Raw genomic sequence first — 22376 nt, forward strand, 5'->3', positions numbered from 1 at the left:
GTGGCAGTAAACAGAATGCTATATAGTGTGGCTGAGCGAGCGGTGTACTACTATTCCCAGCAGCGACACAATGACTGGGGGGACCCTGGCTAGCGTGGCTGGAGCGCGAACTACCCTGCCTGCCTACCCAAAGCTAAACCCACAGACAAATGGCGGAGATATGACGTGGTTCGGGTATTTATTTACCCGAACCACGTGACAGTTCGGCCAATCAGAGCGCGTTCGGGTCCGAACCACGTGACCCGTTCGGCCAATCACAGCGCTAGCCGGACGTTTGGGGAACGTTCGGCCATGCGCTCTTAGTTCGGCCATGTGGCCGAACGGTTTGGCCGAACACCATCAGGTGTTCGGCCGAACTCGAACATCACCCAAACAGGGTGATGTTCTGCAGAACCCGAACAGTGGCGAACACTGTTCGCCCAACACTAGTAGGGACCCCCGGGTTGTCCAGATGAAGTAGATGGAGAACCTCTGGATTGCCATGATTCTGGACCCTTGACTGAAGGAGATGCTGGGGGAGTTTGTGTCATGCACTCAATAGGGACAGCGAACTGTCGCAGACTGAAGGAAATAAATGGCATTCAATTTATTGCACTAATTCTGGGGATGTGCAGGTTGAAAACTGTGCTGTTTGAGTTGTGGTGAGGGCCCATCTTCAGCATCACAGAGGCTGCCTAGAACCTCCTGCTGTCAGATTTTTTTCGGGGTGGGGGGTCGGTTTCTTTGGGGTTAATGCTGTGGTACCACATCCAGGTTCCACAGCATACTCTGCTGCCGCCAATTCCTGCAGCTGCTCATGCCAATGTTACATTCCATAGAAGAGGAGGAGAAGAAGAAGGAGAAGAAGGAGGAGAAGGAGGAGGAGAAGGAGAAGAAGAAGAAGAAGAAGGAGAAGAAGAAGGAGAAGGAGGAGGAGAAGAAGAAGGAGAAGAAGAAGGAGGAGGAGGAGAAGAAGAAGATGTTGTGTTCAAGAAATGCTCATGCTTACCTTACATGTCAAACAGGAGAAGAGGAAGAAGGAGGAGGAGAAGAAGAAGGAGAAGGAGGAGGAGAAGAAGAAGGAGAAGAAGAAGGAGTAGGAGGAGGAGAAGAAGAAGGAGAAGAAGATGTTGTGTTCAAGAAATGGTCATGCTTACCTTACATGTCAAACAGGAGAAGAGGAAGAAGAAGAAGAAAAAGAAGAAGTAGAGGTTGTTGTGTTAAAGAAACAAGTCTGCTTATGCCAAACTTACATGCCAAAGAGAAGAAGAAGTTACCATGTTCAAAAAACAGGTGCGCTCATGCCAACCTAGTATGCCAAACAGAAAAAGAAAACATTGTCATTTTCAAGAGACACGTGTGCACATGCCATCCTTCTATGCCAAAGAGAAGAAGAAGAGGTTGTTGTTTTCAAGAAATTAGTGCGCTTATGGCAAACTTAGATGCCAAAGAGAAGAAGAAGAGTTATGTTCAAGAAATGGGTACACTCATGCCAACCTTATTAGAGATGGCCTGAATAGTTCGCCGGCGGACAGTTCCTGGTGAACTTGGGCTGTTCGCCATTCGTGTTTAACGCAATATTTTAAAAAAACTGCATTTGCATTTTACATTAAAGGGAACCTTAAAGAAAACCTGAACTGAAAATTAAAAGTCAATATAAACATACACAAGTCATACTTGCCTCCTGTGTTGTGTACTCCCCAATCTATTTTTCCTCTCCTGCGTCGTGTTTGTACACTGTGATCAATAGAATTCTCCGTCCATTATGAAAATGGCCATTACCCCATAACAGCTTCCTGGTCAGCACACTGTTACACTGTAATATCACCCACTTGAGCCATAGGGAAACATGGACACTTCAGTTCTCCTCTCAGCTGTAACTGACAGCAACTGATATATAACTGACAGCAACTGACAGCAACTGATATATTTCAGTTCTGACAAAATGTTGTCAGAACTGGAAGGGATCACTGTAAGAAGAAAATGGTGAGCTTCTGAGAGGAACTGATGGCAAGGTAACTATGTAATGTGCATTTGAAGTTACCTCGTGTGTTTATTTTAAATAATTTTACTCAGTACAGGTTCTCTTTAACTCTTGAAAAAAATGAGTTTTACTTACCTGGGGCATATACCAGCCCCCTGCAGCCATCCTGTGCCCTCGCTAGTTTCGTTTTTGCCAACTTGGAGTCGGCGGGTCGCTATGCATACCTTTGAACGCATTCCCGCTGGTGCAGGAAGCTATCTCGGACATTAACAAGTACATTTTTACTTGTTACAGGTGCAACATTTTTACAGGTGTAAAAATGTACATGTTGCACCAGTATCAGTGAGGGTCACACTGTAGTCACTTCCTGTCTGAGCCAGGACTGAGTCAGCCACTTACATACCTGATGTTTAACTCTTTCAGGCAGAGGAAGAAAAAAGGAACACAGCCTAGTTATTAGTGTGCTAGGCACTGTACATATACATATCTATCTCATCATGTCACATGTCACTTCGGGTATCCTTTAAGAAGAATAGTGGGTACAAGTCAAAATTTTTTTTTTTTCAAAAAGTCCTTGGGCTTGATTCACAAAAGGGAGCTAACTTAGTTAGCAGGCCTAAAAACCCCTTAGCATGCCTAAAGTCCTTTAGGATGCGCAAAGTTTAGCGTGCTAAGTTAGTGCGCGCAAAGTTTAGCACTGCGCATGAAACAGTGCACTGGGTGCGCCCGAATAGTCGCACGGTGAGATGTTTCAGGCGCACCCGGTGCAACGGTTTGATCGCACCCGATGCAACGTTTCGCACGCACCGTGCAGCGCTAAACTTTTCACACGATCAATAAAAGCTTTGGCGTGCTGACAATCGAGCCCCTTGTAGTTTTTGAGAAAATCTTTAAAAAAAATGCAAAGGAAAAAAGGCTTTTAAACTCATTTTTTCTGAGTTTAGAATTTTTGAAATCATATGGAAAATGACCAATGAGTACAATCACAGAATAAATGAAGTACGATTTTCCCCAAAATGTTGCATTACGATTTTGCATTTTGGTGACAATAGCAAGTGTGAGGGCTTTGCTAATGATTAGACAAAATCAATTGAATTTAGCAATGGTAATTGTGAAAGCAAAGTTTTGTGTAATCGTAATGAACTGATTGTGATCATTACTAGAAGAGCAGAGGGATGTTGGCGGATAGGAAAAGACAGTTGAGCTCGTCAATGGCTTATTCAATCATACAAGCAGCATCTACCGTATATTGTCTTTGCCGCTACAAATAGACAAAGTTTCACTCATTTCTACTGTCTGGAAAACTGACCCTTTATTTGTGGAAGTTAAAAAACAATGATAAGTGTTATGTAGTGTTTCTGCAAGTTCTGTAATGGTTCTCATAAATTAAAAGATATTACCTCGTTCTATATTCTTTACTTTAGTCGTGAAGTTTATACTTTTCAAAACACTTTAATCCAATTATAATAATAATAGCAAATCAATATTAATCAATAATAATAATTTATGGACATGCAAAACTAAATGTCAAGCTCATAATACTGGCAAAGGTGTGTCCTGGAGGGTGGACGGACGCTGTGGCAGAGGCCACCGTCATGTCCCAAGCATCCACAAAACCCACATTGATCCCTTGGAAGACTTCTCGAAGCACCAGATACTGGCAGTAACCATGGAAATCGCCAGTACGCTCCGGGGATGCTAGGGTTTCTCTGGTGTTTTCAGTTTTGATGATAACTTTGGTTTCTGGGCTGCGAAGTAAAAGCCGTTGTATTGCTGTGCGAATGTTGAGTGCCCGCTTTATGTAAAGCTTCAGAGGGAACTGTCTGAAGTGCTGCCCCATGGTGATGACAAAGATAGTGTCCTTCCCGCCTCCTCGCAGGTCAATTTGCCGGCTGGTGTACATGTCTTCCATGAAGTAATAGAACTCGAAGCTCTCCAGGGGGAACCCGTGTCTTTTGTAGTTCACATAGATGTCTTTCTCCATGTTAACAGCTTCCAGAGTCTTCTCCCAAAACTGCCAACTGGTTCCATGATACCGAAAATAGTTCACAACTGGAGATAAAGGAGAGATCACGATATTATACATTTCACTGCATAACATGCACATAACAGCTAACTGCCCCTTTCACATATAACATAGTTACATAGGTAGTTTGGTTGAAAAAAAGACATCCGTCCATCAAGTTCAACCAGGAAAGACAAAAATACCATCCTGAACCCTCACATATCCCAGATGATCCAGAGGAAGGTGAAAACCCTTACAAGGCCTGGGCCAATTAGCCTTAGTCTGCAAACAATAAGAAATCCTCTGCTGCCTTTTATAATGGGAGGCAAGGAAACTCCACAGTAATGCAATAAATTCAGTGCTGCATAATATGTTGGCGCTTTATAAATACAATAAATAAATACATAATAATAAATTCATACCTATAGTCAGACAACACAGATAAGATATAAGATATGTGTGTTATGCTGGGTACACACGGTACAATTCTTTGTGCGATTTCCTTACCCGATTGTTTTTTCCGCTCGATTCTGCACTCAATTCTCTTATCCACACTCGTTTTTCTTATCTTTTTCCATTCACTTCTATGAGAAATCGAGCGCAGAAACGATAGGGAGTAATATCGAACATGACAAATTGTATCAATCGGATCCATCTATCGCATGGAAAATCATACCGTGTGTATAGGAATTAGAGGGAATCTGAAGTGAACATAAACTTAGGATATAAGGATTTGTATGTGTAGTACATCTAAAAAATAAAGCTTTAGCAGCAGAGTCTAATATTTTTTCCAGTTCAGGAAGAGTTAAGAAACTCCAGTTGTTATCTATGCAAAAGAGCTTCTCTGAGCTCCACAGTGTCTTCAGAAGCTTATTATCTCAAGTGTCTGTCACTGTATTTTGTTTTTTTCTGCAGGGTACAGTTCAAAATGTCATTAGCCTGCTGACTGAAATCATTTAGAATGCTGAGTAGTCTGTAAATCCTACTAATATAATAAATGGGAGAGTTCGGATGTTTGGATGTTTGTTACTCGATCACACAAAAACGGCTGAACGGATTTGAATGAAATTTGGCACACACATAGTACATTACCTGGAATAAAGTATAGGATACTTTTTATTCCCATAACCAAAAAGGGGGCGGAGACAAATACAAATTTCACTGGAAAATGTAAAAAGCAGCCATTCTTACACTGTTACACTGGAGGTGTGTTTAGCTTCTAAGGGTAGAATGGTAATTTGCATATATTCAGCAGTGATGCTGTAATGATCAGTGAAGCACAGAGAGGATCTGATTACCGGTGATCTGCAGTATCACTGGGAATACAGATATATACAAGATTATACGTGATCTGCAGTATCACTGATAATCCGATATACTAGCTAACCTCTGTTCACCTGAGTAGAGTGTAGTGTTAGGTGCAACAATAACACTTAGAGGACTAGGCCTCAGTGCAGCAAGGGGTACTGCACAGATTCCTTCCGCAGACCTGAGCTCTCCAAGACGGGAGGAGTCAGACTGACAGTAGGAAGGACAGACTGAAAGTAACCTTCAGGAGGAAGGATCACTAACAGAGCGAGGAACCGCCTCTAACAGTAAGGTCGGTTCTCGAGGTCGGACAAGCCAGGTCGTACACACACGGACAGATAAAGTAAAAGATCAGGAGGAAAAGGCGGAGTCAAAGTACAGGCAGGGTTCAGCAACGGGGTATCAGATATATCGGGGTACAAAATCAGGAGGCAGAAGCAGAGTCAAGGAACGAGCCGGGGTTCGGCAACAGAGTATCAGAAACATCGAGGTACAAGATCAGAGTTCAGAAGGGTAGTCAAGGCAGGCAAAAGTCATAACAGATAATCACAATCAAACTAGTACTTTAGCTATCAACAGAATCTAGCTAAGTGTAGGATTACAGCTCCAGCTGGTCCCGGCACACTTGCGGATCTGACTACGGATCTGGGTGCTCCCACATATGTGATCGCATGCCAGACAAAGAGCAAGTGAACAACCAGCAGTATATATACTCTAGGACCTTTCCAGGACCTCCCTAATTGCTGGTCCAATGAGAGCAGTGGAATTTGTCAGCTGACCCAGCTGGTCAGCCGACACCCTTCTAACTGCTATTTAAACTCTGCCTCTGTGCTCGCGCGCGTGTAAGTCTGAATCCTGGTGGACTATCAGTCCCAGCCGCACCAGTACTGTCATGCAATGTATCTAGAGCGGGGGCCGCCTCTGATGCGGATTCCGCCGTTACCAATGCGGATTCCGCCGTTACCAATGCGGATTCCGCCGTTATCAATGCGGATTCCGCCGCACTGCCTATGCGGCATGTGGCGTTTTTTCCGCATTGTGACGCCATGCTGGACGCGGAAACAGCCGCCTCACCTCGAGAGACGGCGGCCTTTCCGCGTTTCCTTACAGATGCACTGGGAGACATCTCAAGCTCACTCCAACCTGAATTATTGCAAATTCTGTCTGTTTTAAGAAAGCAAACTTTTGTTTTTCTGACACTGGTAATGGTAGGGTTCTCAAACTTTGCACAGTTGGTCGTTGGGTGACTAGGATTATTATTCAGAAAAGTGGTTGGAGCCTATAAAAGCCAATCAAAATTCATTTATTGATTTTCAAGGGGAATATTTACTTTCCTGCCATTCTTGCACTGTTAATGGCACAAGCATCAAACCTGGTATAGTTGATCATTGGGTGACTGGGGTTCAATTTCAGAAAGGGGCTGGAGCCACAAATAGCCAATCAGATTTGTTTCATTACAATGCAAGTTATTGTTGCCAAACACTGCAAAGATCACAAACTTGGTAATTGAGTAATTGATTAATTGTGTGTTAGGGTTAGGAAAGTGGGCACAGACAACACCAGCCAAATACATAAGCGGGCAACACAGGGTCATAAGTGGGCGGAGACAAATACAAATTTTACTGGGAAAATGTAAACTGCAGCCATTCTTACACTGTTAATGGCAGGGTTCTCAAACTTTGCACAGTTGGTTGCTGGGTGACTGGGATTAATATTCAGAAAAGTGGGTGGAGCCTACAAAAACAATCAAAAATTACCTATTGATTTTTCAGGGGAATATTTCATTGCTGCCATTCTTGCACTGTTAATGGCACAAGCCACAAACCTGGTACAGTTTATCATTGCGTGACTGGGGTTTAAATTTATATAAGGGGTGGAGCCCCAAACAGCCAATCTGATTTGTTTCATTTTAATGCAGGTTATTGATGCCAAAGACCGCAAAGCTCACAAACTTGGTCATTGAGTAATTGAGTAAATGTGTGTTAGGGTTAGGAAAGTGGGCGCAGCCAACACCAGCCAAATACATAATCGGGCAATGCTGGGTCATCAGTAGGCGGAGACAAATACACATTTCACTGAGAAAATGTAAACTGCAGAAATTCTTACACTGGTAATGGTAGGGTTCTCAAACTTTGCACAGTTGGTCACTGGGTGACTGAGTTTAATATTCAGAAAAGTGGGTGGAGCCTACAAAAGCCAATCAAAATCCACCTATTAATCTTTAAGGGGAATATTTAATTGATGCCATTCTTGCACTGTTAATCACCTGTACCTGGTATAGTTGGTCATTGGGTGATTGGGGTTCAAATTCAGAAAAGGGGTGGAGCCACAGCCAATCAGATTTATTTTATTTCAATGCCAATTATTGATGACAAAGACCCCAAAGCTCACAAACTTGGTCATTGACAATTGTGTGTTAGGGTTAGAAAAAGTGGACAGAGCCAACAGCAGCCAAATACATACCTGGGCAATGCCGGGCGACCAGCTAGTTGCAAATATTAGAGAATGATGCAATGTTATAAAAAAAACTATATAACTGAAGAATATGAGACTATTTTCCTTGCTACTAATGTTCTATTAATTATCCGTACTACACATACACAGGGCTGATCGGAATAGCTGAATTCCGATTTTGGCGAAATTCCTTGTACCGCATGTGAAAACAGAATTTTGTGTTCCGAATGTTCGTATTCCGAGTGCATTTCTATTGAAGTCAATAGCGCCAACTTCTGGGGTTACTTGTGAAGCCCCCTTACATGCTATCATCACCAGGACCACTCCTGAGGATACTGGTGTGAGATTATTGCAAGGTAAGTATCCCTGGTTAATTTAGAATAATAAAAGACTTTTTTCGTTGTCGTGTTTTTATTTCTTTTTTTAACTCTGCTGAAATGGGTAAGGGGTACCGTGTACCCCTATACTCATTTCTCCTGGGGAGGGGGCGGCGTCCGGGGTCTGCTTGTTAAAGAGGAACCCCGGATGGCACCATGAACCCCCAGGACATCGGCGGCCCCCACCTCCTCCTGGGGCACCGGAGGTGGGGAAGAGCCCCTTGTCCATGGATTGGACAAGGGCTCTGGGGGAGAGGGGGAGTCCTCCAGAGCCCCCCCCCATACCATGCACCATGCGGGCTGGTATAGCTCAGGGTGCGAAGCCCCACGTGGCCGGGACTCTGCGTTCTGGCTATCCCAGCCTGCATGGGGGACAAGGGGTTAAGGAGGCTTGGGAGGGGGGACCCCATGCTGTCTGTTTTCATGAAATGTGCTTGGAAGAACAAAGAGAAATCGAGAGCCCGATATGCTGAAGTATTGTTAAGTTGGTTGTGGTTTAAAGCAAAATATTTAGAAATACTCACAAACATGGGTTACCCAGAGGCAACCACTTCAAGTGCAGGTGGGGAGTATTAGAACCTGACCCCACTCAGGATATTAAGATGTCGCTCTCTGTAGATAGGAAACGGGGTAGCACCCCTCCACCAAGGGTGGAATCAAGATTTCAGCAAGGCTTGGTGTACAGAGGCGCCAGAGTAGAATAAAAATGTTTAAAAACCGTCTAAAAGAGGGGGATGTTCAGGTGGACTTACCTCCCTCGAAAATATAGAACTCAATTGAGTCACAATATATCAATACAAAAATGTTTTATTTAACTCCACTTAGTACAACGCGTTTTGCAGGTGTGGTCCTGCTTCATCAGGCAAACAGGAGTATAACTCAATGGGTCTAGATGCAGAAGTGAGCGCCTCTGTACACCAAGCCTTGCTGAAGTTTTCATGAAATGTATACAATATGTATACAGAACTGGGAATGCAGTAACCTGTACTGCAGCACTGTCATTTTACACAGTTTAAAAAACATTTTTCCTATGAAACTTTAAAATTGTTTATTTCTAAAACTATAAGGTCTTTTCACAATTTTTTTTTTACCATGTTCCTACTCATCTGCTTAATATGAAAACGTGAATTCGGTACTCGGAATTGCCAAATTTTCGAGTTTCGAGTGCTAATTCGGAACTGCCAAATTCCGATGGCAAACTCGAAATTCGGAATCCGAGAGCTCAGCCCTGCACATACAATGCATGGTATCATATTTTTTTTTTCTCACTTCAGTGCCACTTTTTCGCTTCAGTGTTGCTTTCTGACTCCAGATGGCAGTCAGATAAATCCTTGGTTCGACTCTCCCGGTAATTACCTAATAATTATAGCCTTGGATCCCCTTCAATGCAAGGAAAGCATCCAAGCCCTCTTTACATGCAGATACAGAGTTTACTATAACTACTTCCTGAGGTAAGATAGTCCACTCTCACTGTGAAGGACCCTTTCTAATTAGATGTCAAACATGTTTTTCATTCATACGCACTGCAGCTCATGTCCCCCTAGTCCTTACATAACCCAGGGACAAAAAGCTTGTCTGCCAATCTTTAGAATTGCCCTCTGCAACATCTAATGCATTGTATTTTACTTGTGTTGTGCACATTTTCTGCAGAAAATAAACGGTCTAAATGCATGCAATTCTCCTACAAAGCAAGTCAATGGGAAATGAAAATTTTCACATTCCAAATGTAAACATGTGCATGTGGATATGAAATTAACCTCATGCAATTTCAAGTAAATTAATTTCTTTGACACAGGAAAAAATGCAAAAATGTCTAAAAGTAGACATACACATTTAATTCTATTTTAAGAGTGTTCTTTCTAACATGGCATATGGAGAGGGAGGGGCTAGCTGTGGTCTCTGCAGAGTGGTGTATGGAGAGGGAGGGGCTAGCTTTGGTCTCTGCAGAGTGGTGTATGGAGAGGGAGGGACTAGCTGTGGTCTCTGCAGAGTGGTGTATGAAGAGGGAGGGGATAGCTGTGGCCTCGTCAACATGGTGCATGGAGAGGGAGGGGCTAGCTGTGGTCTGCAGAGTGGTGTATGGAGAGGGAGGGGCTAGCTGTGGTCTCGTCAACATGGTGCATGGAGAGGGAGGGGCTAGCTGTGGTCTCTGTAGAGTGGTGTATGGAGAGGGAGGGGCTAGCTTTGGTCTCTGCAGAGTGGTGTATGGAGAGGGAGGGGCTAGTTGTGGTCTCATCAACATGGTGCATGGAGAGGGAGGGGCTAGCTGTGGTCTCGTCAACATGGTGCATGGAGAGAGAGGGGCTAGCTGTGGTCACTGCATAGTGGTGTATGGAGAGGGAAGGGCTAGCTGTGGTCACTGCATAGTGGTGTATGGAGAAGGGAAGGGCTAGCTTTGGTCTCTGCAGAGTGGTGAATGGAGAGGGAGGAGCTAGCTGTGATCTGTGCAGAGTGGTGTATGGAGAGGGAGGGTCTAGCTGTGATCTCTGCAGAGCTGTGTACAGAGAGGGAGGGGCTAGCTGTGGCCTCTGCAGAGCTGTCTACAGAGAGGGAGGGGCTAGCTGTGATCTGTGCAGAGTGGTGTATGGAGAGGGAGGGTCTAGCTGTGATCTCTGCAGAGCTGTGTACAGAGAGGGAGGGGCTAGCTGTGGCCTCTGCAGAGCTGTCTACAGAGAGGGAGGGGCTAGCTGTGATCTGTGCAGAGTGGTGTATGGAGAGGGAGGGTCTAGCTGTGATCTCTGCAGAGCTGTGTACAGAGAGTGGCATTCTAGTTTTTTGCAGGTTTATGAAAAGAAAATAAAGCCGGCGCTGAAGTCCTAAGCTGCACGTTCCTAAGAGGGGGTCCCTAAACCCTCAAACAAATGGAAAAACACTTTATCTTTGGAAGGAACACGCGCTAAAAAAATTCATCAGTTGCTTTAATATATTGTAAAAAAACTAAAAATCCTAATAATCCTAAAAATGCATATGACAACCATAAATTAGCATTCAACCGCTCTGCACATACCACTCTCTTTTCAGGCTCACCCAAAATCAGCTTCAAACAAACCCAGATATTACAATATAAAGTATTATGCAGAGCTGTGCCGTCAATTAATCAATTACTCCTTGTGTGGAAAAAACGTATTTCCGTATAATGCTAGGCACTACAGGCATCCATTAAAACAGTTCTCCAGGAAAAAGAACAAGATTCTCAATCTTCACAGGAATTTCTTACTGCATTGAAAGGAAGAAAAGTTCTGTATATAAACAGTCCAGTTACACTTGGTTCCTCCCCACGAATACCGGTATACCGGACATGCAGTTACTCTAATGCTTATCACAAATTCGCTGCACTGTACAAGCTCATTTAACAGCAAGATACCTCTGAGCAACAAGCTCCTCTCCCGGCCTCACAGGTTGCATTCACCGCCGGGCATTTCGGAGCCTCTTTCCCGTCTAGCTCTTGGCGTTTGGTTGGCGGCCTGCGTCACTTTCCACTGACAGATACAGCGTGACGCTCGCTTCCTCTCCAATCCGCCGCGAGCTGTGCTTCTGGTGACGTCACCTAAAAGGTACAGGAACTTTATATTTCTTCAGATGGCCGCTAAGCGCTATTACGGCTGACTGAGTTCCTGAACGCTTGCAAAACGGGTTTTTTGATCCTAATAGGATGACCTCTACGCGTTTCAGCTAATTTCCGTTAGCCTTCTTCAGGAGGGTTAAACTTTGTGTGCAACTTGCTCAGTCTATATAGGTTTACTTGGTTTATAGCTCCGCCTTGATTCAAATTGCATTACTCCGCCTCTTTACTCCAAAGGCATTCCTGTTAACCCTTTTCCTTGCCTCCTTAGCGTCTAGTGCAGCATACATTCATGCTATTATTCTCATAGTCACTTCCGCATTGGAGGTGGATATTTCCATTGACCTTTCCTTTGCCTCTGCAATATTTAATACATCGTTTCTCCACAAAATTATCTCTTTATGCACAGCTCTGCGTTAGATACAATTCACACACACCTCCACCCTCTCTCAAAGACATATGCACAGCTCTGCATTATACACATTCACACACAGCTCTATCTTTTCTCAAGAGACATTATACCATTTACATTTACTCATTAAAAAAAGCGAATGTTTCCATTTCGCTGTTAAGACCCTTTGGCATCAGTGTGTCAAGCTGGAATATCCAGCGGGATTCGTTTCTGGACATTTTCCTGATGAAATCACCACCCCTCCAACTCCTCTTAATTACCTCCAAACCAAAAAAGAGTGTACCCCTCAAACTCCCACCATGTTTTTCTTTATAGTGGCTTGATAGTGAGTGTTTGTCGTTTTTCTTCAGAATATTTTTTAAAATGTTCATCAATACGCTCCTGCACTGCCCTCTTTGTTCTGCCTACATACCTTTTGTGACAGGGGCACTGGATACAATATATCACTCCTTTAGTGCTACACGTTATGGAATCTTTAATCTTATACTCAACTCCGGTGGTAGTTACAACTTTCGTTATCCTTCCAGGATTCTGTGTTAATCTACAATTTTTGCACATTTCACACCTTCTAAAACCCAGCCCTTTCGGATTCATTGTGTTCTCTCCCTTCTTCTCATTGGCAGCCAGAGCAATAGATAAACCAACATTGGGTGCCCTTTTAAAAATCAGCCTCGGCCTTTCTGGCATTAGTTCGCCCAGGAGCTTATCTTCCTTCAGCACACTCCAATGTTTACGAATAATACCAGATATAACATTGGACTGTGCTGTATAGTGTAGCACCATGGAGAAATCACTCCCGCCCCATTCTGTTTTATCTCTAGGGGCCAGCAGATCCTCACGTTTTTTACATGCAACTTCCCTCTTAGATTTCTCTATCTGCTTCTTAGGATACCCTCTTTCCAGGAGGCAGTTCCCGAGCCTTTCAGCTTCTTCATTATACTCAGCAATCTCCGTACAATTGCGTCGTAGCCTCGTGAACTGCCCCCTGGGTATCCCATCCAGCCATCTTGGCAAGTGGCAACTTGTATAAAGGATATAGCTATTGACATCCACTGTTTTCTGGAATGTCTTAGTTTTCAAAACACCTGAGTCAACATAAATATCTAAATCCAAAAAATTAACTCTTAAACTGCTGATATTGGCAGTAAATTTTATACCCCAATCATTCACATTGATTTTATCAATGAATTGTTCCAATGAATTTTGGTCACCCCCCCCAGATCAGCAGGACGTCATCTATAAAGCGACGCCATAGGACCCGGCTCGCACCGGGGCCACCTTCTCCAAATATATGGTGGCTCTCCCAGTAAGACATGAATAAATTAGCATAGGCCGGTGCGAACCGGGTCCCCATCGCCGTCCCGCTGACCTGCAGGTACCAATCATCACCAAACTGAAAATAATTGTGTTCCAAAATAAATCGAATTGCTTTCAAAATAAATTCCATCTGCAGTGGACTCATAGACTCATCCCTTTTCAGGAAAAACTCTACTGCTTCCAGACCTCTTTGATGGTTAATAATTGTGTATAGTGAGGTTACATCTAGAGTACACAACAACCACCCCTGCTCCCATTCCAAGCCGTCCAAAATTTTCAGGATATGCTTAGTATCCTCCAGGTATGCTTTGGTCTTTTTAGTGTACTTCTGTAAATAGGAGTCTACATATCTGGATAAATTAGAAGTAAGGGACCCTACCCCGGACACAATCGGTCTGCCCGGGGGGGCCTCCTTACATTTGTGGACCTTTGGCAGGTGGTAAAACAGAGGTTTTCTTGGGTGCTTCACATCTAAATACTCATATTCTTTTTTGGACAAAATGCCTAATTCTTCACCCTCATCTAATAAAACTCTAAGCTCCCCCACAAATCCAAAGGTTGGGTCATTCTCCAAGAGGCAATAAGTGCCTTGATCCCCCAGCAGCCTTTTTGCTTCATGGCAATAGGCGCTGGTGTCTTGAACTACAACTCCCCCCCCTTTATCCGCAGGTCGTATAGTGATTATTGGATCATCACGCAATTTTTTCAAAGCGTTTCGTTCTCCATTAGTTAAATTGTCATTATAGAGCCTCTTAGATTTAATATGTCTGAGATCTTTCTCAATTAAATTCTCGAATGCTGTCATAGCTTCACTATACTCACTCAATGGAAAAAAGGAGGAGGGTTTTTTCAAAGTTGTATGTACAAAAATCCCCTGTTGAGTTTCCTCCTGAACAGGTCTTTTCATAAAGAATTTTTTCAAACACATTTTCCGCATAAATCTCTTTACATCGACATATGTGTCGAATTGATTAATTTTATTACATGGTGCAAATTTAAGGCCCTTTTTCAAGAGGCTAATCTCCTCGTTGGTCAATTCACGTTTACTTATATTAAAAATCCCTTCCATATCTTGTTCTCCACTCCCACCAACTATTACTACCTCCTTTTTATTTTTACATTTCCCCCTCCCCCCCCTGCACCCTCTTTTACGTTGGTAGGCCTGGGGGTGCGTAAAAAATATTGGCTTATAGAATTTCGTGGGGGTTCAACTACAATATTATTGTTACTTTTCTTTTTAACATAATTTTTATTCATCTGACTTGGAGTGTTACTATTATGTTGTTTGGGTCCCGGTGTCCATTTCTGTCTGCTATTACTCCTTCTAAACCCACTCTGTCTTTTCAGCAAGGGTCCATTTGGGGTTCTATTTCGTTCCAATCTGTTTACATACACCTCTGAGTCCTCTATCAAAGGCGAAAACCTATTATAAGTTGGGACATTTGCCATAATAGGACCTGAAGATTTTCTCTCAGGGGCTTTTTTAATAGTCTCAGGGTTCCCAAATGATCTATTCTTACTACTACTCCTATTCTCTCGTGGCTGCTGAGTTTGTCCATCATTTATCCATTCCATTGAGTGTTGTGTTACTGTCTGACCCTCTCCTCTCTCCACCTCTACCTCCTCCATATTTTCTTCATCGCTAATGTCTATATACTCCTGTAAAAATGAATACATGTCATTATTCAAATGAGTCTCCTCCCCAATCTCATCTATTGTTTCCAAAGTTCCCATTTCACTTTGTGTGTTGTTCTCCTCTATTTTCTCTTCCACCATCAAGCTTGATAGTTCCTCCCTAATAGGTACTGCATCCCTAGTAAATTTCTTTATTTTCTTACTGATTATTTCCCTTTCTAATGATTCTAATCTGGATTGAATACTTACCTCCAAGCTCCGGTAGTCATTCTGGGACCTAAATGGGGCCAAAGACCTCTGAATATCCTTAATATCTCCCCCTACCTTATACGACTGTGCCTTACGTGCATCCAATACAAATTGTACAGTTTCCATAGAAAATACGTGAAACATATACTCCCATTTCTCCAAAGTTTCACCATCTGCCAAATCTTCCGACAGGGTTTTTGTTACAGCTAGACCGACTGGAGCTATTTCCCATTGCAGATACTTTTCTAATGAAGCAACCTCCCATATGTTCTTTGTCTCTCTTATCATTAATTTCTCTAATTCTTTCATCTGGTAAATCATCTCTGGTGGTTCTGTCTCCCCAACCTGCTGGTCATCCCTATTAAAGAATTGCCTCACCCTGCTTCCTTGATTATTCCTAAACTCCCAAAGACTTCCCCCTGCCGCCATGCTTAAAGGGAATTGCTCAACAAGACAATGAGTGTTTATGAAAAGAAAATAAAGCCGGCGCTGAGGTTTACAATAAGTCCTAAGCTGCACGTTCCTAAGAGGGGGTCCCTAAACCCTCAAACAAATGGAAAAACACTTTATCTTTGGAAGGAACACGCGCTAAAAAAATTCATCAGTTGCTTTAATATATTGTAAAAAAACTAAAAATCCTAATAATCCTAAAAATGCATATGACAACCATAAATTAGCATTCAACCGCTCTGCACATACCACTCTCTTTTCAGGCTCACCCAAAATCAGCTTCAAACAAACCCAGATATTACAATATAAAGTATTATGCAGAGCTGTGCCGTCAATTAATCAATTACTCCTTGTGTGGAAAAAACGTATTTCCGTATAATGCTAGGCACTACAGGCATCCATTAAAACAGTTCTCCAGGAAAAAGAACAAGATTCTCAATCTTCACAGGAATTTCTTACTGCATTGAAAGGAAGAAAAGTTCTGTATATAAACAGTCCAGTTACACTTGGTTCCTCCCCACGAATACCGGTATACCGGACATGCAGTTACTCTAATGCTTATCACAAATTCGCTGCACTGTACAAGCTCATTTAACAGCAAGATACCTCTGAGCAACAAACTCCTCTCCCGGCCTCACAGGTTGCATTCACCGCCGGGCATTTCGGAGCCTCTTTCCCGTCTAGCTCTTGGCGTTTGGTTGGCGGCCTGCGTCACTTCTCACTGACAGATACAGCGTGACGCTCGCTTCCTCTCCAATCCGCCGCGAGCTGTGCTTCTGGTGACGTCACCTAAAAGGTACAGGAACTTTATATTTCTTCAGATGGCCGCTAAGCGCTATTACGGCTGACTGAGTTCCTGAACGCTTGCAAAACGGGTTTTTTGATCCTAATAGGATGACCTCTACGCGTTTCAGCTAATTTCCGTTAGCCTTCTTCAGGAGGGTTAAACTTTGTGTGCAACTTGCTCAGTCTATATAGGTTTACTTGGTTTATAGCTCCGCCTTGATTCAAATTGCATTACTCCGCCTCTTTACTCCAAAGGCATTCCTGTTAACCCTTTTCCTTGCCTCCTTAGCGTCTAGTGCAGCATACATTCATGCTATTATTCTCATAGTCACTTCCGCATTGGAGGTGGATATTTCCATTGACCTTTCCTTTGCCTCTGCAATATTTAATACATCGTTTCTCCACAAAATTATCTCTTTATGCACAGCTCTGCGTTAGATACAATTCACACACACCTCCACCCTCTCTCAAAGACATATGCACAGCTCTGCATTATACACATTCACACACAGCTCTATCTTTTCTCAAGAGACATTATACCATCTGGCTGCCAATGAGAAGAAGGGAGAGAACACAATGAATCCGAAAGGGCTGGGTTTTAGAAGGTGTGAAATGTGCAAAAATTGTAGATTAACACAGAATCCTGGAAGGATAACGAAAGTTGTAACTACCACCGGAGTTGAGTATAAGATTAAAGATTCCATAACGTGTAGCACTAAAGGAGTGATATATTGTATCCAGTGCCCCTGTCACAAAAGGTATGTAGGCAGAACAAAGAGGGCATTGCAGGAGCGTATTGATGAACATTTTAAAAATATTCTGAAGAAAAACGACAAACACCCACTATCAAGCCACTATAAAGAAAAACATGGTGGGAGTTTGAGGGGTACACTCTTTTTTGGTTTGGAGGTAATTAAGAGGAGTTGGAGGGGTGGTGATTTCATCAGGAAAATGTCCAGAAACGAACCCCGCTGGATATTCCAGCTTGACACACTGATGCCAAAGGGTCTTAACAGCGAAATGGAAACATTCGCTTTTTTTAATGAGTAAATGTAAATGGTATAATGTCTCTTGAGAAAAGATAGAGCTGTGTGTGAATGTGTATAATGCAGAGCTGTGCATATGTCTTTGAGAGAGGGTGGAGGTGTGTGTGAATTGTATCTAACGCAGAGCTGTGCATAAAGAGATAATTTTGTGGAGAAACGATGTATTAAATATTGCAGAGGCAAAGGAAAGGTCAATGGAAATATCCACCTCCAATGCGGAAGTGACTATGAGAATAATAGCATGAATGTATGCTGCACTAGACGCTAAGGAGGCAAGGAAAAGAGTTAACAGGAATGCCTTTGGAGTAAAGAGGCGGAGTAATGCAATTTGAATCAAGGCGGAGCTATATATAGACTGAGCAAGTTGCACACAAAGTTTAACCCTCCTGAAGAAGGCTAACGGAAATTAGCTGAAACGCGTAGAGGTCATCCTATTAGGATCAAAAAACCCGTTTTGCAAGCGTTCAGGAACTCAGTCAGCCGTAATAGCGCTTAGCGGCCATCTGAAGAAATATAAAGTTCCTGTACCTTTTAGGTGACGTCACCAGAAGCACAGCTCGCGGCGGATTGGAGAGGAAGCGAGCGTCACGCTGTATCTGTCAGTGGGAAGTGACGCAGGCCGCCAACCAAACGCCAAGAGCTAGACGGGAAAGAGGCTCCGAAATGCCCGGCGGTGAATGCAACCTGTGAGGCCGGGAGAGGAGCTTGTTGCTCAGAGGTATCTTGCTGTTAAATGAGCTTGTACAGTGCAGCGAATTTGTGATAAGCATTAGAGTAACTGCATGTCCGGTATACCGGTATTCGTGGGGAGGAACCAAGTGTAACTGGACTGTTTATATACAGAACTTTTCTTCCTTTCAATGCAGTAAGAAATTCCTGTGAAGATTGAGAATCTTGTTCTTTTTCCTGGAGAACTGTTTTAATGGATGCCTGTAGTGCCTAGCATTATACGGAAATACGTTTTTTCCACACAAGGAGTAATTGATTAATTGACGGCACAGCTCTGCATAATACTTTATATTGTAATATCTGGGTTTGTTTGAAGCTGATTTTGGGTGAGCCTGAAAAGAGAGTGGTATGTGCAGAGCGGTTGAATGCTAATTTATGGTTGTCATATGCATTTTTAGGATTATTAGGATTTTTAGTTTTTTTACAATATATTAAAGCAACTGATGAATTTTTTTAGCGCGTGTTCCTTCCAAAGATAAAGTGTTTTTCCATTTGTTTGAGGGTTTAGGGACCCCCTCTTAGGAACGTGCAGCTTAGGACTTATTGTAAACCTCAGCGCCGGCTTTATTTTCTTTTCATAAACACTCATTGTCTTGTTGAGCAATTCCCTTTAAGCATGGCGGCAGGGGGAAGTCTTTGGGAGTTTAGGAATAATCAAGGAAGCAGGGTGAGGCAATTCTTTAATAGGGATGACCAGCAGGTTGGGGAGACAGAACCACCAGAGATGATTTACCAGATGAAAGAATTAGAGAAATTAATGATAAGAGAGACAAAGAACATATGGGAGGTTGCTTCATTAGAAAAGTATCTGCAATGGGAAATAGCTCCAGTCGGTCTAGCTGTAACAAAAACCCTGTCGGAAGATTTGGCAGATGGTGAAACTTTGGAGAAATGGGAGTATATGTTTCACGTATTTTCTATGGAAACTGTACAATTTGTATTGGATGCACGTAAGGCACAGTCGTATAAGGTAGGGGGAGATATTAAGGATATTCAGAGGTCTTTGGCCCCATTTAGGTCCCAGAATGACTACCGGAGCTTGGAGGTAAGTATTCAATCCAGATTAGAATCATTAGAAAGGGAAATAATCAGTAAGAAAATAAAGAAATTTACTAGGGATGCAGTACCTATTAGGGAGGAACTATCAAGCTTGATGGTGGAAGAGAAAATAGAGGAGAACAACACACAAAGTGAAATGGGAACTTTGGAAACAATAGATGAGATTGGGGAGGAGACTCATTTGAATAATGACATGTATTCATTTTTACAGGAGTATATAGACATTAGCGATGAAGAAAATATGGAGGAGGTAGAGGTGGAGAGAGGAGAGGGTCAGACAGTAACACAACACTCAATGGAATGGATAAATGATGGACAAACTCAGCAGCCACGAGAGAATAGGAGTAGTAGTAAGAATAGATCATTTGGGAACCCTGAGACTATTAAAAAAGCCCCTGAGAGAAAATCTTCAGGTCCTATTATGGCAAATGTCCCAACTTATAATAGGTTTTCGCCTTTGATAGAGGACTCAGAGGTGTATGTAAACAGATTGGAACGAAATAGAACCCCAAATGGACCCTTGCTGAAAAGACAGAGTGGGTTTAGAAGGAGTAATAGCAGACAGAAATGGACACCGGGACCCAAACAACATAATAGTAACACTCCAAGTCAGATGAATAAAAATTATGTTAAAAAGAAAAGTAACAATAATATTGTAGTTGAACCCCCACGAAATTCTATAAGCCAATATTTTTTACGCACCCCCAGGCCTACCAACGTAAAAGAGGGTGCAGGGGGGGGAGGGGGAAATGTAAAAATAAAAAGGAGGTAGTAATAGTTGGTGGGAGTGGAGAACAAGATATGGAAGGGATTTTTAATATAAGTAAACGTGAATTGACCAACGAGGAGATTAGCCTCTTGAAAAAGGGCCTTAAATTTGCACCATGTAATAAAATTAATCAATTCGACACATATGTCGATGTAAAGAGATTTATGCGGAAAATGTGTTTGAAAAAATTCTTTATGAAAAGACCTGTTCAGGAGGAAACTCAACAGGGGATTTTTGTACATACAACTTTGAAAAAACCCTCCTCCTTTTTTTCCATTGAGTGAGTATAGTGAAGCTATGACAGCATTCGAGAATTTAATTGAGAAAGATCTCAGACGTATTAAATCTAAGAGGCTCTATAATGACAATTTAACTAATGGAGAACGAAACGCTTTGAAAAAATTGCGTGATGATCCAATAATCACTATACGACCTGCGGATAAAGGGGGGGGAGTTGTAGTTCAAGACACCAGCGCCTATTGCCATGAAGCAAAAAGGCTGCTGGGGGATCAAGGCACTTATTGCCTCTTGGAGAATGACCCAACCTTTTGATTTGTGGGGGAGCTTAGAGTTTTATTAGATGAGGGTGAAGAATTAGGCATTTTGTCCAAAAAAGAATATGAGTATTTAGATGTGAAGCACCCAAGAAAACCTCTGTTTTACCACCTGCCAAAGGTCCACAAATGTAAGGAGGCCCCCCCGGGCAGACCGATTGTGTCCGGGGTAGGGTCCCTTACTTCTAATTTATCCAGATATGTAGACTCCTATTTACAGAAGTACACTAAAAAGACCAAAGCATACCTGGAGGATACTAAGCATATCCTGAAAATTTTGGACGGCTTGGAATGGGAGCAGGGGTGGTTGTTGTGTACTCTAGATGTAACCTCACTATACACAATTATTAACCATCAAAGAGGTCTGGAAGCAGTAGAGTTTTTCCTGAAAAGGGATGAGTCTATGAGTCCACTGCAGATGGAATTTATTTTGAAAGCAATTCGATTTATTTTGGAACACAATTATTTTCAGTTTGGTGATGATTGGTACCTGCAGGTCAGCGGGACGGCGATGGGGACCCGGTTCGCACCGGCCTATGCTAATTTATTCATGTCTTACTGGGAGAGCCACCATATATTTGGAGAAGGTGGCCCCGGTGCGAGCCGGGTCCTATGGCGTCGCTTTATAGATGACGTCCTGCTGATCTGGGGGGGGTGACCAAAATTCATTGGAACAATTCATTGATAAAATCAATGTGAATGATTGGGGTATAAAATTTACTGCCAATATCAGCAATTTAAGAGTTAATTTTTTGGATTTAGATATTTATGTTGACTCAGGTGTTTTGAAAACTAAGACATTCCAGAAAACAGTGGATGTCAATAGCTATATCCTTTATACAAGTTGCCACTTGCCAAGATGGCTGGATGGGATACCCAGGGGGCAGTTCACGAGGCTACGACGCAATTGTACGGAGATTGCTGAGTATAATGAAGAAGCTGAAAGGCTCGGGAACTGCCTCCTGGAAAGAGGGTATCCTAAGAAGCAGATAGAGAAATCTAAGAGGGAAGTTGCATGTAAAAAACGTGAGGATCTGCTGGCCCCTAGAGATAAAACAGAATGGGGCGGGAGTGATTTCTCCATGGTGCTACACTATACAGCACAGTCCAATGTTATATCTGGTATTATTCGTAAACATTGGAGTGTGCTGAAGGAAGATAAGCTCCTGGGCGAACTAATGCCAGAAAGGCCGAGGCTGATTTTTAAAAGGGCACCCAATGTTGGTTTATCTATTGCTCTGGCTGCCAATCTACAATTTTTGCACATTTCACACCTTCTAAAACCCAGCCCTTTCGGATTCATTGTGTTCTCTCCCTTCTTCTCATTGGCAGCCAGATGGTATAATGTCTCTTGAGAAAAGATAGAGCTGTGTGTGAATGTGTATAATGCAGAGCTGTGCATATGTCTTTGAGAGAGGGTGGAGGTGTGTGTGAATTGTATCTAACGCAGAGCTGTGCATAAAGAGATAATTTTGTGGAGAAACGATGTATTAAATATTGCAGAGGCAAAGGAAAGGTCAATGGAAATATCCACCTCCAATGCGGAAGTGACTATGAGAATAATAGCATGAATGTATGCTGCACTAGACGCTAAGGAGGCAAGGAAAAGGGTTAACAGGAATGCCTTTGGAGTAAAGAGGCGGAGTAATGCAATTTGAATCAAGGCGGAGCTATAAACCAAGTAAACCTATATAGACTGAG

The 22376-nt window shown here is 42.7% G+C and overlaps 1 protein-coding gene across 1 annotated transcript in view; it reads right to left on the reverse strand.

Moving 5' to 3' along the window:
• Positions 1-3467: 3467 nt before the first annotated feature.
• The window catches only part of LOC137543602 (NXPE family member 4-like), a 143081-nt gene continuing 124172 nt past the window's right edge, over positions 3468-22376 (reverse strand). The window contains exon 6 of the mRNA XM_068264703.1: positions 3468-4015. Coding sequence (XP_068120804.1) covers positions 3468-4015 — 548 coding nt within the window. The remainder of the gene's footprint in view (positions 4016-22376) is intronic.

Source organism: Hyperolius riggenbachi, unplaced genomic scaffold (genome assembly GCF_040937935.1).
Source record: "Hyperolius riggenbachi isolate aHypRig1 unplaced genomic scaffold, aHypRig1.pri scaffold_115, whole genome shotgun sequence".
Classification (NCBI taxonomy): domain Eukaryota; kingdom Metazoa; phylum Chordata; class Amphibia; order Anura; family Hyperoliidae; genus Hyperolius; species Hyperolius riggenbachi.